Raw genomic sequence first — 14,052 nt, 5'->3', positions numbered from 1 at the left:
CAGCCGCTGCAGGGATCGGGGGTGGTAGGTATGATTTCGAAGATGTATAATTAAACTCCACGAAGAGCTTGGGGTTATGGGAAATTGTAGGAAATATCGCAAATATTGATATAAGGGTCTTAAAGCGTGCCACCTGCTGAACTGTTCCTTATATTTCAGCAATGATAATATATGCGAATAGTCAGTACAGGTATACGAACTCGTGGCGAATTAATACCGAATCAATGGGATATCACGCTTAATGCTCAAAACTCGGGTGGTGCAATCATTCAAGGCATAAATGGTAATCAATCGAATTATGAAATCCAACGTGTAACTGAAGCACCCAAAGCACTGTCGATAATAATAACCGACCAGTTGGGTGGCCAACGCCGACGCGAAATTTGTATTCAGGCAGTTGCGACGAATGACATCGGAGTTATAAACGACCACAATTTTCAATTCACTTTGTCCGAGAGTCTAATTGAAAGTGCAAATAGAATCACCTTTCTACGAAGCCCATTGCAACCAACAGGACCACTTTTACGTGTGTGGTTCTCGAGTCACGAGAATGTTCGCTTGCTTAAATTATGACATTGCAACGCCGTGTTACAATTACATGGGTCTGCTACCGTAATACTTCACTTCTATTGTGTTGCCGGGTATCCTTTGTTTTGTGTCGCAAAAGAATTCAAATCCTCAGTTGCAGTCCATAGAATTACGCGAATATAAGCCAGCCGAAAATTTCTCTCATGAGCCACGACTGCTTTTCAACAGCTTATGAGGATGCGAGCTATTGTATTGTACAAGATCTATGTGACACAGTCACGAAACAGAATTTGAACTTTCATTAATGCATCACTCTAGATATTGCTTCACAAACAGACTGTAATCCGATCATTTTCTTTCCCGTGCGCCACTTTAAGGCTGTTGTTTTATCTTGTTTTTTTTTTTCATCCACACTTCTCTTTCTTTCAAATCGTTTTATTTGCGATAATAATCCTCGTGAGATGCAAGTCAATAAGTCAAAGAGATTTGATTCAGGTCCCTTTTTTCCTGTCAACATGAGTTTCTTGTAATTGACGACGAGTGGAAACTTTTCAACCGGAGAGTAGATTACTTTTTTAATAATGCCAAAACGGAAAAGTTGCTGCAGAGCTCCTCAGCGGAAAACAATTGGACTTTGCGAGAACTCGGCATGGGGGGTGAGGACTTGTGTCGGAGTGCGGCGCGGGAGGGTAGAAAACGAAACGAACATCATGCACGAACGAGAGTATGTATCTTAAAATGCGGGGATGGCGAGACTACGTAGCGAAACTGAAATACATATAGTACACAATCTAAAAGGTTCAACGAATGAACTTGTTAATAAAAATCGACCGTGCAACGGGGAACGTACAGAAGTTTGGTGGGCCCGAGGGGCCGAGAACTAGCTGATGGCGTTCTTCAGGAGGGGCGAGCCTTTTAAATTTAGGAACCAGAAAGCATCGTTATCACGACGCGCTGGAGGAGGGATGTCCGCGTGTTGGCGATATCGCGGTACCGGTACCGCGGTTTGACTGGCGCGACCCGCGAGCCCTCCGACCTTTTATACCTCGTCAGGCGCTTGCGCTTCCTGGGTCTCTTCGCTTCCTTGCCTCATCGCCATTGCGCCTTCACCCGCCGCTTGAGTGCCAGACAGTCGCCACCCAGATTCTCCCATAGCTCATTCAGCATAGCATTTTTGAGCGAAGTGGACGAACGCTTAGCAATCAATGCCCTCGCTAGGTTCATTCAAGTTTTTGCAGCCTCGACCGTAGTGAATTACAAGCCTTCTTCCAACTTCGAATTAACCTTTCATCGACAAAGAACCTGAAGGGCGGTATGTCTCCTTATCGTGAGAAGGCGTCTCATAGTCTCCCACTGAGTACACAGTGCGGAAACCGTGGCGGCTCGTGCGGCAAAAGACAATGACGTCACAAGAATCGGACGTCCACGGCCGTTTCAACGCGCGTGACGTCAATATGTAACGTACCCTCATTGCCACATTCTGACTTATCGGTCTGAGCGAGGGAACTTTCCTTGACTATGTAACAACACCGTTCGCATTACGGTTCTTTTTACAAATAAACAATAGTGTTTAAATCGATCGTTATTGCGGATTTTGCACTTTAGATACGTACTACAGCATTTTTTCATTCGTTGCTTCAATCAAACTTTAGACGACGTACCCTCGTACCACAAAAACCGTAATGTTTCAGTTAGCATGTCAACACAAAAACATCAGACAATAAAGGGTTACAAGAGGATTGGTTTCTTGTGAGACTTCTGTTCGGAGTGACAACCCCAATCTTTTTGCTACTTTCACTGTTAATTAAGGGCGCATCCACGCTGTGCATTATTTGCCTATCTTTCCCTAATTTTTAGTTTCGCATAAGTTCAATTTCTGGTTTCGACGCATATATATGTAATACTACTGTTTCAAATTATCAGTTAATTTTTCGTCAAGTTCAGAAGTATTGACACTATTCGCAGTTTTAATGCCCCTAATTCTTTCGTGAGTAATCGATGAACGACGAAAACGAGCAGTAATACTATCGGAACACGACTTTCAACGAATAGTTACCACAGGATACTGAAACTTGTACCATTTTTACGAAATCCACCCTCAATCTTTGTATATTATCAAAATCAGCTTCAAGTATTACCAGCTAGGCAACTTATGAAAATACCACCTCATATATTAGTTTTATACACAAATATTCGTGTGCCGTGCCAACTGGCTTAAATTGGGTTTAAATTCGTACCCCCAGCGCATAAATAATGATAAATTCCCATTGGAAGAAAATTGGAGGGACGAAGTGACACCCAAGTTGAAGGTTTTTTCCGTGAGGGATATACCTTATTAAAATAGATTAATTCGATCACACAAATCGATGCATTGATTTTATGCACGTATGACACATAATGCATCTGAGTCGAACAACGCTGTCATATGTTTAAAAATATCCAGAAAGATTCATTGAAATATACTGTCTCGAACTGCGTGTTCCAAATAATTATGTCCCTCTTTTCTTTCTTAGACTTCGAAGAAATATAGTAACTCAACATTACCGACTGAAACTCCACCGTCATTGCTTTTACCAGCCAACACTTGCAAATCGCCAGAGTTACAAACTACGTACGTTTCACCCATTTCGACGTTTTTCCACAGGTGGTGCTACCGCCTGTGCTCTGTATTAGAATCCGCCGCACTAGTACGTGCTCAGCTAATCACGACGTAGAGCGAGAAAAATACTAAATTTGACTCTAGTGCACGGAATCTGGTTACTTTGAGAATTTCGTTCCGTACACTATTTTACCTTATGTCTCACGTGGCGAATTTCGAACAAAATGACTGAATACAATGATCGCAAACTTGCACTATTCCACTTCATTCCTCAAATAATTTACATGTTTTCACATAGAAAATCTCTATTTTGTAATAACCTTACGTATGAAATTGTCATGAAATATTGTAGATCAACAATTTTTTATCTTTTTTACGCTGCCGAGTTTGTGAGCAGTTGTGAGTAGCTCTGCTTCTGTCCTAGGGAGTTCTTAGCGCTGCCAACCAATATCGGAATGCACCTTCAGTGTCGATTGTTGTTAGAAAGTCGATGTAAAGCAAAGTGCCTAGTCGGTTACCCCTACTTCAATTTTCGTGAAGATTACTCGACGGGTAAATGGGACTAGGGTCATAAGAAGCCGTGTTAGGGATCCGGTAGCTTCTTTATCGGCGGGAGTCGTACACATACAACACGCAGTCCCGTAAGCACACAAAATGGCATTAGAGTGACCGTCTTTAAAAATCTACAGTCAAGGACCGTGATAATACTGATAACAGGCTTACACTAGGCGTGCCAGCGAAATGTGCCACCATCGCTAGGTTTTGCTGGGTTCACAGGAAGGTTAGAAGCTTGACAGTGCTTGAGAGGGGCTTGCAATCGTCGTGCTTATGTATTCGTGTTTTGTTTACATTGATCTGTACGTGAAAACTAATGGTGGATGAAAAGTTTCGAGCGTAAAACCTGGATCAGAGGAAGGAAATAATGAGTTTGGTGACGAGTCTCGATATGTGTCGCGCTTGTATGCGAGCCGATGTAGCCTTGATGCCCATGTATGACGGGCAGTTGGGGAGTAAAAATTTGCCCGTCAAACTAGCTGAGTTAGCCTCGATTCAGGTTAGGATTTGTTTCGTCAAACTGCTCCTTCTTCTTTTCAATCACTACTGCTAACTTATCATCGATTCTGTTTCTCATACCTCCCAGTCTCTTTTTCTCTCCATATACCACTTCATAATGATATGGTTGTTTTTAGGTAGACAAATCTGATGGACTTCCTGCCAAACTATGTGCCAAGTGTGCATACCGAACGGATGCTTTTTACGATTTCAAAATGCAAGTTCAAGCTACGGATAAAAAACTACGCAATATCTTTCAAGTGGAAGATTATTCTGCGAACAAGGTATCGCTCAAGTTGACTATTCATGGCTTAATATAAATATTAGGTGCCATTCACCTTGGCGATAAACAATCTCTAAAAGTCAAGTACAGTAGAGCGTTGATTATCCAAACGTCAATTATCTAAAAGATTATTTAGTTCCTGATTTTTCGAATAACAGGCTGAGCTTCCGTTGTAAAACAGAGCAAAATTGTGGACTTTTTTCCAAAGAAGTAAACCAAATATGTATATACACCTGTCACTTATAAAATATCAATATTAGTACAGACACTTGTTTTTCAATACATATATTTTATACACTATATACTGTTAACCAAAAGTACTATGTTTTGAATAAGAAGATAGTTTATCTGTTTCAAATACATACGTATGTATGTACATTGAACGAATCAACATTTTTTTTCACACTGTTCGGTTAACGGAATTTTCAATTATGCGAATGGTTCTCGGCCCCAATTAGTTCGGATAATTGACACTCTACTGCAAAATGATAATGAAACACAATATCTTCCTCCTTTGATTTCACCTTGCAAAATTGAACATTTAAATATTAACCTTCTGTAACATGAGATTAGTAAGTAAACAATCTGCTAGTTCATTGAAGTGTATTTTATTCCAAAAAACTAGTTGATCAAAATCTTAGAATTATCCAATAGTCATATACAACATGAACTGCAGTAATTTTGGTTGAATTCATAGATAGATGAACCAGTAATGCGTGACAATGGCTCGTATGTTGACATTGAATCTCAATACCGGCAGCTTTGTTTTTTGTGCCTTCAAGAATATTTTCTTCGTTCAGGTTCAGGCACCTTGGACAGACGAAGTCGAATTCATCAAGGTTGAACAAGTCGATATCACACGAAATACGGCAGATGAAGCGGAATTCATTGATGTTGGTTATGTGCAGGAATTGAGAGGGCACAATGAATTAACAGAGAATGAAAAACTTTTGGTAAAGGTTGAACCACATGGGATCTTTCAACCAGAGGTACAAACAGATGGATTAATCGAAGAAGCAGCTGATTGTGAGGAGGGAATGAGGAACGATATAGAAAGTGCTTCTAAATCGGAGATTTCTGAATATGCTTTAGTTCATATGTCCGATGAGGGGGTAATTCCATCACCCTCTGCGTCCCTGAGTTACATGCTGTTTAATCCTGACGACGCCGGAGAAAACACAAGCTCGTCTGATTCTTGGGGGTTTGAAAACAAGATCAATGGCGACAAGAATTCAACAATCTATCGAACAACATCAACGCCAATGACGTTTTACACTGGAGAAATTATTGAGGGAGAAGATTCGGAGACTGATGACAGGTGCAAATCTGGCGAGGCAACTACGCATGTTGTAGTAGGAAGTGACGGTGAAGATTCCGACTACTTTATCGATCCGAAAGACCATGTTTTGGGTAGTTTGAATGATACAATAGTTAAAATCAAAGAAATTAGGAATGCAGAGAATGGGATGAATTATCAGTGTAGTCTATGCATGCAAAATTATGACGAATTGACCGGTGCCTTAGCCCATATTGTGGATAATCACGTACCAGCGGGCGGCCCATATTTTTGTACAGTTTGTGAAAAGGACTGTGACAATCTGAGGGAACTTCGGTCTCACATCAAGTTGCACACAGGCGCGTTGCCTTATGTTTGTTTCATATGTCATAAAGCGTATGCATTGAGAAGATATCTGAAGAGGCACATGATTAGTCATGCAGAGTTTTATCGACATCGTTGCCCAAAGTGCGGACAAAGGTTTAAAATGAAGAATGAACTGGAAACTCATATCACAAGTCATATTCACGGATCTCCTTATGCCTGCAGTCAATGCTCCAGAGTTTTTAATCACAAAGGCAATTACAAACGGCATTTGATCAGTCACCTTGATCCTCAAGGTCTTCATTTACCCAAATTTCCTTGCAAGATCTGTAACAAGAGATTCTTGAATAATCGCACACTGGAAGTACATATGCGGGTCCACACAGGCGAGAAACCATTCAGATGTGAGATTTGCATGAAAACGTTCTCTCAGCAAGGGAACCTGCTCAACCATATTAGAATTCACTCCAACCCCAGAAGTTACACGTGCGAAGTGTGCGGAAAACAATTTAATCAGAGATCTACGCTAAAAGATCACAGTCTTCTTCATACGGGTGAAAAGCCATACGTTTGTACCGTGTGCGGAGTTGCATTCACATTCAGTGCAGCACTAAGGAGACACATGTGGATTCATACTGGCGGTAAACCATACGGTTGTGAAATTTGCAATGCCCGTTTTGTCGGAAAATATGACTTGAGGAGACACATGGCTATTCACAGCGATCGACCAAGGACGAGAAGAAGACGTAACCAAACTAAAGTGGAAATTCCGGATTCTCATGAACCTAGAGAAGACATTAGCGCGAGTGATGAAGCTGTGGCGAATACCGAAACTATACTAATTGAGCAAGTCCTGCTGAATCAAGATGTGACTCATGTGGTCACTCAAGAAGAATCAGAGAAAGAAAATGTGGATGCTTTGTTTACACTGATCCAATATGGAGAATAGAACAATGGAATTTTAGACTCATTCCATTCACGGTCTTAGTCAGTTTCCGAAACATATTCTGTTCAATCATTGCAGGTTCTTTTGCGCACATTCAGCAATTTGTAGATTAATCAACGAATCCCATCAATTTTGTAAGATTTTTACAAACTGCGCATCGTGTCTGTTCAAACGATTGGCTGGTAAAATCTTCGAATAGACTTCAAAGGTTATGAGGTGATACAGTTTAACTGTATCGCGCGGCAGTAATAGTTTGAGTAAAAGCTTAGAAACACCTATCCCTGATTCAATGTACTAGCACAGTTTCGATTCTGATGTTATCAAATTAGGATAAAATATCTAACGATGCACTTTTTTCTAATAAATTCGGCTATTATTGTACATACATGTCATGACAAATAAAATTAAAATAAATAATTTAAAATAAGAAACCAAAAAATATCTTACCGTTGGTAACTTGCCTAGCTTTTGGTGGAGTTCGAGGATCAGAACAGAAACCCGCAGAGATGAATAAGCTGCTGGCGCATTCCGCAAGATGGTGCCACCTATCCCCGTTCATTTACCGTTGAACTGCACTTCCTTCAAGTCGCACATATTTTGTCTTAATTTTTGTTTTCTTCAACAATAGGTGTCTAGAATTCGTACTCTGATGTTCTTTCAAGTCGTAACTTCGTAAGTCAAACTTTACAAATGTGACGCAATTCCAAAAACCATGCAGTTTCGAATTGTTCGTCCGTAACAATAATCTGACAACCAAAGGTGCGTTACAATTTACGGCTTTCGAGTATGACAGGGTTGAACGAAGCGCGTTTCTGTGACTAATTAGTCGATAACTGGCAGTTGATCGAAGATGAAGATGGCGATCATCAATCATCGAGGGATGGCGAAGATAACGCATCGTGAGGAAAGTAAAAGAGAGCACACCGCGGAGTGAGGATTTCGGGCGATTTGTGAATTGGACGTCTCCGTGCGCGAAAAGGTTGCAGGCCAATGGTTGTCGCGTGTGCGTCGGTCGCGCATGCGTGTCGAGGTCGGTGGGGGCACCCGCCATGTCGTGCCCACGCACGCAGCCCGCACGCGAAAGGCCGTAGGAGGCAGGAGGGAGCCGCCGTTTCGTTTCTCCTGGGTAAGTTCGTTTACTTGAATCAGTCTGCACTGGCATGGCCACGAGGTAGCTCATCGTAGCTGCAACCACCTCCACCACCGGCACTTTCTCACACGCACACATACACATAACCCTACATTCCCATCCCATACCTGGCTCGCAACCCGCGGAGGGCTCATGATACAGCCGATAACAACGTAGCCAAGGTAGCCGGACAGCGCGTCTCAATTTCGAGGTTATGTACGCTGAAGCGCGCGCGGTTCTAAAGCGGCGCCACTGCGACTCGACACGTTATTCGCCGGTTCCCGCGTGTGCTTTGTTTATTCACCTTGTGACAACTGTGTTATACTCTTGTGACATCTTCGATTTATTTATTGCTAAGCTATTTCAAATTGAGCGCGTCATAATTTACCATATTTTTACGATCGTTCGCTCCTGTCGGCCAGTATTTTGAACAACGTAGTTTTCCACCCTTTCGAACGTTACATCCTTTCACTTGGTTTAATATTTAATTCTATACCATTTATACCTACGTCGTAGATTTCAATTCAATTGCTTCGATTCTTCTACTTATAGTTGGATGTCGAACGTCGTCGATCAGGTAACCGACAGTTTTGCGTCACGCGTAGGAAGCGATCAGTAACGTTCGAAATTTGAATTAAATTTCACCGCGGCTCGGAGCGCGGGAATCGTTTGTACGGATTCTCCGTACGTCTAGGCGTTTTATTCACGTTCGCGGTATCTACTTTCTCGAAAACTTTTCTCGGGCTGAGACAATAAGCGGGGAATCCTATTTTTTAGATGGACAACTCTGCTTACGTGCCGAATCATCTCACACCACCTTCTCTGGTCGTTTTTTCACAAGGCGGGGGCCTCCCAGAGGCTCCGAGAATGCAAAGACCCTTCAACCCACAAGTTAGTGGTTTTTTCCGTAAAGCTTACCTTGCCTAACTTAGCCTAGTGCTTAGCTTAGTCTCACAGATATACTAAAAAGAATACCAAACAATCCAACTACTCACTGGTCCTGCTATCATTATTTACTTAAATCCTGCACGATGTTTCTTACGCTAATTTCTGTGTATGATTTTATCCAAACTAAGCCCATTTTCTGGTGTTAATTCGTTTTGGCTGAGTTTCTGGTCGTGTGTTTGTATCGTTTTATACAACGTAGTCGAGATTTTTCTCTTTACAATAAGTGAAAAACGAAACTATCGACAAAGCTTACACATTTGCACGGTTCTTTCCGTACTTGTTGCGACGGTCCAGCAAGACGTATTGAATATAAACGAAAGTCTTTCATTTCAATCGGATGACAACATATTTGTTCGGATTTTTTGTTAAACGCCATTGCTGATGACAAAATAGCTGGTTTTCACATCGAGAGGGCTAGGTTCACGTAGTTAATAACTAACCAAATCGGTGAAATTATTTGATAACACCGCATAGTTTTCCAAGCTGCAAAAACGCATGTGAAAAAGAGTGCCATGACTATTACGTTAGTGTTGCCTTTGGTGAAACTTAAATACGTTTATTGCTCGACGTATTGAAAAGTCATATAACAAAATTGAAAATCAAGAGTAGAATAAAATCTAATAGATAGAGACAAAGTCAAAGTCAGAGCAGAGAAGGCAAGAAATGTTCGTTGATAATATCTTACGGCTCAAATCGTCGAAGGAAAATATCAATACATAAACTATTGTACCACAGAGGAACCAGTAGAAAAGAACATTTTGCACTTGATCAAAATTTTTTTCTCTCGTATGTACATTTGATTCTTTCAAAATCATTTAAAACCGTGCAGTAGGGTTGATCAACTATTATGATATAGAGGTTACACGCAAATGGAAAAAAGTGTTGTGAAACTCAGTGCTTGCAGAAATGCTGCAGAGTGTCGGTACATAGTCAGTGACGAAGTCTAGTGGGTTTGAAAAAAGAGATGGAAAAATTAACTTCACTCTTGTGTGATGATGAGTTTCGTTTTGGTCATAGGAATGTTTTTTCATTCAAGTTTTCATCAATTCTCCACCAGTTGTTAAGTAACAGTTCATCAATCTGTAGGCACCACGTGGAGATTGAAAGACAAAAATGTTTGATCCTGTGCATTCACGGATTCCCGCAATATTTCAAAACCTTATAATTATTATTTAAATACGATCTTTGTCAAGTGCCTGACAGACGGCTCGAGGGCACCAGTACGGTTAAACCAGATTTTGCTACGAACACGAGACACAATCAGTGAAGTAGATCAAGGTTCGCAAGATTCAAGATGGTAATAACATGGATTGTTTTTCGGATGACCAAGTTTTCTAAACAAGAATAAACCAAACGTGACCGAAGTTTTATGCCGTTGAAGAAATAAATTCTCCAGCTCGATTGGTGGCCTCGAGTCAAACGAAATTCGAAACGATAAATTTCTTCGTTCGAATACGCGGTAGCATAAATAAAATGAAATACCATTGAAAGAAAAACGCAAGCCAATCAAATAACCTAGAGTAACGACGCGCGGACAGATAAGCAAACGAAACAAAGGAATGGTATCGTTTCGAAAATTCAAACACATAGTGTAATAATCGACGATTTCGGAAAGAAAATAATATACTGAGAGAGGTTGTGGGTGGCAATGAACAGTGGGGTTCGTTTTTCGAATCTAAGGTTTCAGATTCCAAAGATCTTCAAGTGCCGTTCAGCACCGCGGCGTCCTTGGGTTACGGTCTGCATCACATGCTTCATTTCCCGGCGCAGTTTCTCCACCCTTTGGACCCAAGGTCACCTTTCGGGGCCTTCCGGCCCCTCGGCCCGTCGGCATTCGCGCCCCCCAGCAAATGTCTGAAAGTTGAAACTGGGAACACGACCGTGTCATCGGGATTGGCGTCGATAGGCTCGCTCTCCAGTATGTCGAACATGTTCTCACCGACGCTGCCGTCGAGCGGCGTCGCCGGCGGTGCCGGCGGAGTCTCGACGGCCGGGGTCGGCGAAGTCGCCCCCCAAAGTCCAGCCGGGTCTGCGAGCCGATCACCGCCGGGAAGCGGAATCGGAGTCGGGCAGGGTCAAAACCGGGGCGCGACGCCCGACGACGAGGACAGGGACGCCAACGCGACACCCGGCTCCGAGAACACCGAGAGGTCGACCCCGGAGGAAGGCAGACCCTACAGACGTGAGTGCAGCACACCTTTATCTTCTTTCTCCGTACGTAGTTCGCGATGTGGAAGGGTGAATGGTGCCGGATATCGGTGAGGGCTTATTTGGGAATTACCTCTGATTGTGTAAGGTCGCGATGTGGAGGAACTACCGGGGAATGCGCAGAGAGCGTGGGCTTGACGCGGTCGCGCTTGCAGGAAATGGGCTTTGAACGGATTTCTCCCAAGCAAAAAGATCCCGCAAATTCATTATGGCAATTGGCTAGCGATCGAATTGGCTGGATTTGCAGTATGTGGTAGTACATATCCACCCAATCAAAAGTTGCCACGGTCACAAATCGGAAAAATCAGTAGTTTCCGAGATACAGGCTTCGGGATAGAGGTGTACAGATTGTTTGATATCTATGGATTTCCTGATTTTCATGAGTTATAAAAGCCTCAAGGGGACTTGAAATCAAACAAGTCACTCCGAGAAACTGCACGGTTGATTCTCAAAGATTGGCAGGAAGCTGTGATTGATTCCATCGATGCATTGATTCCATCCATGAACTCGCTGGTTTACCGGAAGTATCTGCAACGGCACAGTTCTCACGAAGAACGAGACCCTGCGACTCTTGCAATAATCGACTTGTCCTGTGTTTCTGCGGAGTCTGTGCGAATCGGCTGTGCAGTTTTTGAGTGATATATTTGATTTCAAGTCTCTCTTGAAGCTTTATAATTCGTAAAAATCGCTTAACTCATAGATATCAAAAAATCCGTACATCCCCTTTCGAAGCCTATATCTCGGAAACCACCTATTTGTGGGACCTGTGTCCGTGAGAACTTTTTATCGGAAGGATAGTACTTGAACATACTGAAAATCCAGCCAATTCGACTAGAAGTCAATGTCCATAAGGATTTTGCGGGATCCTTTGCAATCCAAATTTTTTTCTGTTATTTCAGGGTTCGCACGCACAAGGAAAACCTGTAACACGGGTAAAATTCAGTGAATTTCTTACAGCAAAAGTAAAATTGGAATTTTTAGTCTGTTGAAGAAATAAACTCATCCTTATGCGTACAAAGTACTATCGATCTTAAGAAAAAAAAAAATTGCACCCGAAATTTTGTTGCGTCGCTCAACTTCATACATTCTGTGAACATATTACCTAATACCAAACCTTCTTCCATTTTTTTCTGACGCAAAATCCCAGACTATTGTTTGTAAATTGATAGGCAGACAGTAAGACAATTACTAGATAATATTAAAAGTATTAGTAATAACGTGTAAAAAAAATTGTCATCAATCAGGGTCATATTTCTTGAAAGATTATTGGAAAAATCCTATTTTCAGGTTGAAATACTTGGAAAAGTCAGTGAATTTTAGATTCGAAAAAGCGTACGAACCCTGTATTAGTTTCTTGTCATATAATATAAACGAATCTCGGTACTTGTATCGGTTATATTTGATTTTTTTCACTCGATGAGAATTCAAAATTGAAGGGAAGACTTTGATTGGCCGAACCGAAAAAGACCTACCAGAAATGCTCGACAAAAAATGTCTTTTTTTTCCAAATCGCAATAAAAATTTGAAGGAAAATTTCTAACTTGAAGAATCGTCACAAATGAGCCCTTGAATATTGTTGTGTAATTGTTCGTTAGCAAATGGATAAACATCCGCAGGTTAAATTATGTCTGAAATTCAGGAACACTTTCAGAGTAGGCAATTTATTGTAAGGCGTTGATTTAAAATCCGTAAAAAATTTATCTGCGGTACGGATCGGTACGGATTGACGAAAGAAAAGGAGACTAGGACTTTGGTCGGAAGGAAAGATGAAAAATGAAAGGTCGGTTGAGCAGCCTGCACAATTACATTTTTCCTGTTACTCAGTCAATAAGGATAGTGTCACGGGTGGTAACTCAGATGTTTGCTTGACTTTCAAACAATGTAACCACGTCGTGTGATAATAAACAATCAAACTAGACAGCGAGAGACGTAGATATGTATATATATATATATATATATATATATATATATATACAATATATACAATATCATGTACACGATATATATATATATGCTCAGAGTGTTGTGTGCTTTTAAATCTATCCAGTCGTTTATTTGGCCGTCCCGACGACCCGCAGCTGTGTCAGTAAGTAGGGAAGTGATAGCGAATGGGATAAAACGGCCTGTTTATTTTTCGGCTCATCTTAATTACCGAAAGATCAAGCCCCATTTATCTCGGACGCGCGCGTTCCAGAATTTCCCTTTTTAATTCAACACAAAAAAGGAAGCAAAATAAATTCACACATTTGTGAAAAGAAAGCAAGAAACATTTTTAGCATTAACTAGCTGCTGTGTTGGCCATTCGAAACCGTTTATTAACGTTCCTTACTAAAAAATTTGTCTGCTGTACTTTTTGTCTTTCGCTAGACTGATTTTCGTTTAATTGTCCCCGGGAAGAAAAAACAATTCGTTCAGATCTGCATGAGCTGACGAAAAATAGGATAAAAGCGAGTAACATACAGGGAATGAAATAGAACATAGGGGGATAAGCAGTGTAAAAATGGCTTTTGCGAACATCGTAGATATTTTATGAATAAGCAGGTATTATTAAAATATTAATATCCTGAAACTGTCCGAATTGGTTTTCGAAAAAAATAAAGAAAACTAAAAAATATGATATCATTTTCACCCTAGATCTGACTTCATTGATTTTTCTAAAAATTCAATATGTTACTAAGGGAGTCAACAGCTTTTACAAATGCAATGGATTGATTTTATGCTCGATAAATTCGTGATACAAAAATTATTGTTTCTCAAA

General features: G+C 41.1%; 3 protein-coding genes across 13 annotated transcripts in view; 2 read left to right on the top strand and 1 right to left on the bottom strand.

Moving 5' to 3' along the window:
- Positions 1 to 7,845, bottom strand: part of LOC124183617 (metabotropic glutamate receptor 7-like) — a 75,912-nt gene extending 68,067 nt beyond the window's left edge. The window contains exon 1 of one of the 2 annotated variants that reach the window (XM_046572307.1): positions 7,457 to 7,845. The gene's annotated coding sequence lies outside the window, so the exon portion shown is untranslated. Of the gene's footprint in view, positions 1 to 1,378; positions 1,501 to 7,456 lie in introns of those variants that run through there. The other variant, XM_046572305.1, reaches the window with a different exon arrangement.
- On the top strand, positions 3,792 to 7,436 carry LOC124183619 (zinc finger protein 3 homolog). The gene is made up of 3 exons (XM_046572318.1): positions 3,792 to 4,181; positions 4,318 to 4,464; positions 5,264 to 7,436. Exons 1-3 carry the CDS (start codon positions 4,050 to 4,052, stop codon positions 7,010 to 7,012), a joined length of 2,028 nt encoding a protein of 675 aa, XP_046428274.1. The 5' UTR covers positions 3,792 to 4,049; the 3' UTR covers positions 7,013 to 7,436.
- An 83-nt stretch (positions 7,846 to 7,928) lies between the features above and the next one.
- LOC124183618 (E3 ubiquitin-protein ligase Rnf220-like) overlaps positions 7,929 to 14,052 on the top strand; it is an 81,699-nt gene continuing 75,575 nt past the window's right edge. For 4 of the 10 annotated variants that reach the window (XR_006871015.1, XM_046572315.1, XM_046572309.1 and 1 more), the window contains exons 1-3: positions 7,929 to 8,135; positions 8,916 to 9,029; positions 10,743 to 11,268. Coding sequence is in view for 9 of the 10 variants with exons in the window: in XM_046572315.1 (XP_046428271.1) it covers positions 8,028 to 8,135; positions 8,916 to 9,029; positions 10,743 to 11,268 (748 nt within the window). In the remaining variant the exon portion in view is untranslated. The other 6 variants (XM_046572310.1, XM_046572308.1, XM_046572314.1 and 3 more) reach the window with 6 other exon arrangements.

This window comes from Neodiprion fabricii, chromosome 5 (genome assembly GCF_021155785.1).
Source record: "Neodiprion fabricii isolate iyNeoFabr1 chromosome 5, iyNeoFabr1.1, whole genome shotgun sequence".
NCBI classification, from domain to species: domain Eukaryota; kingdom Metazoa; phylum Arthropoda; class Insecta; order Hymenoptera; family Diprionidae; genus Neodiprion; species Neodiprion fabricii.
The sequence above is the reverse complement of the archived record's forward strand: the minus strand, read 5'-3'. Positions and strand labels throughout refer to the sequence as shown.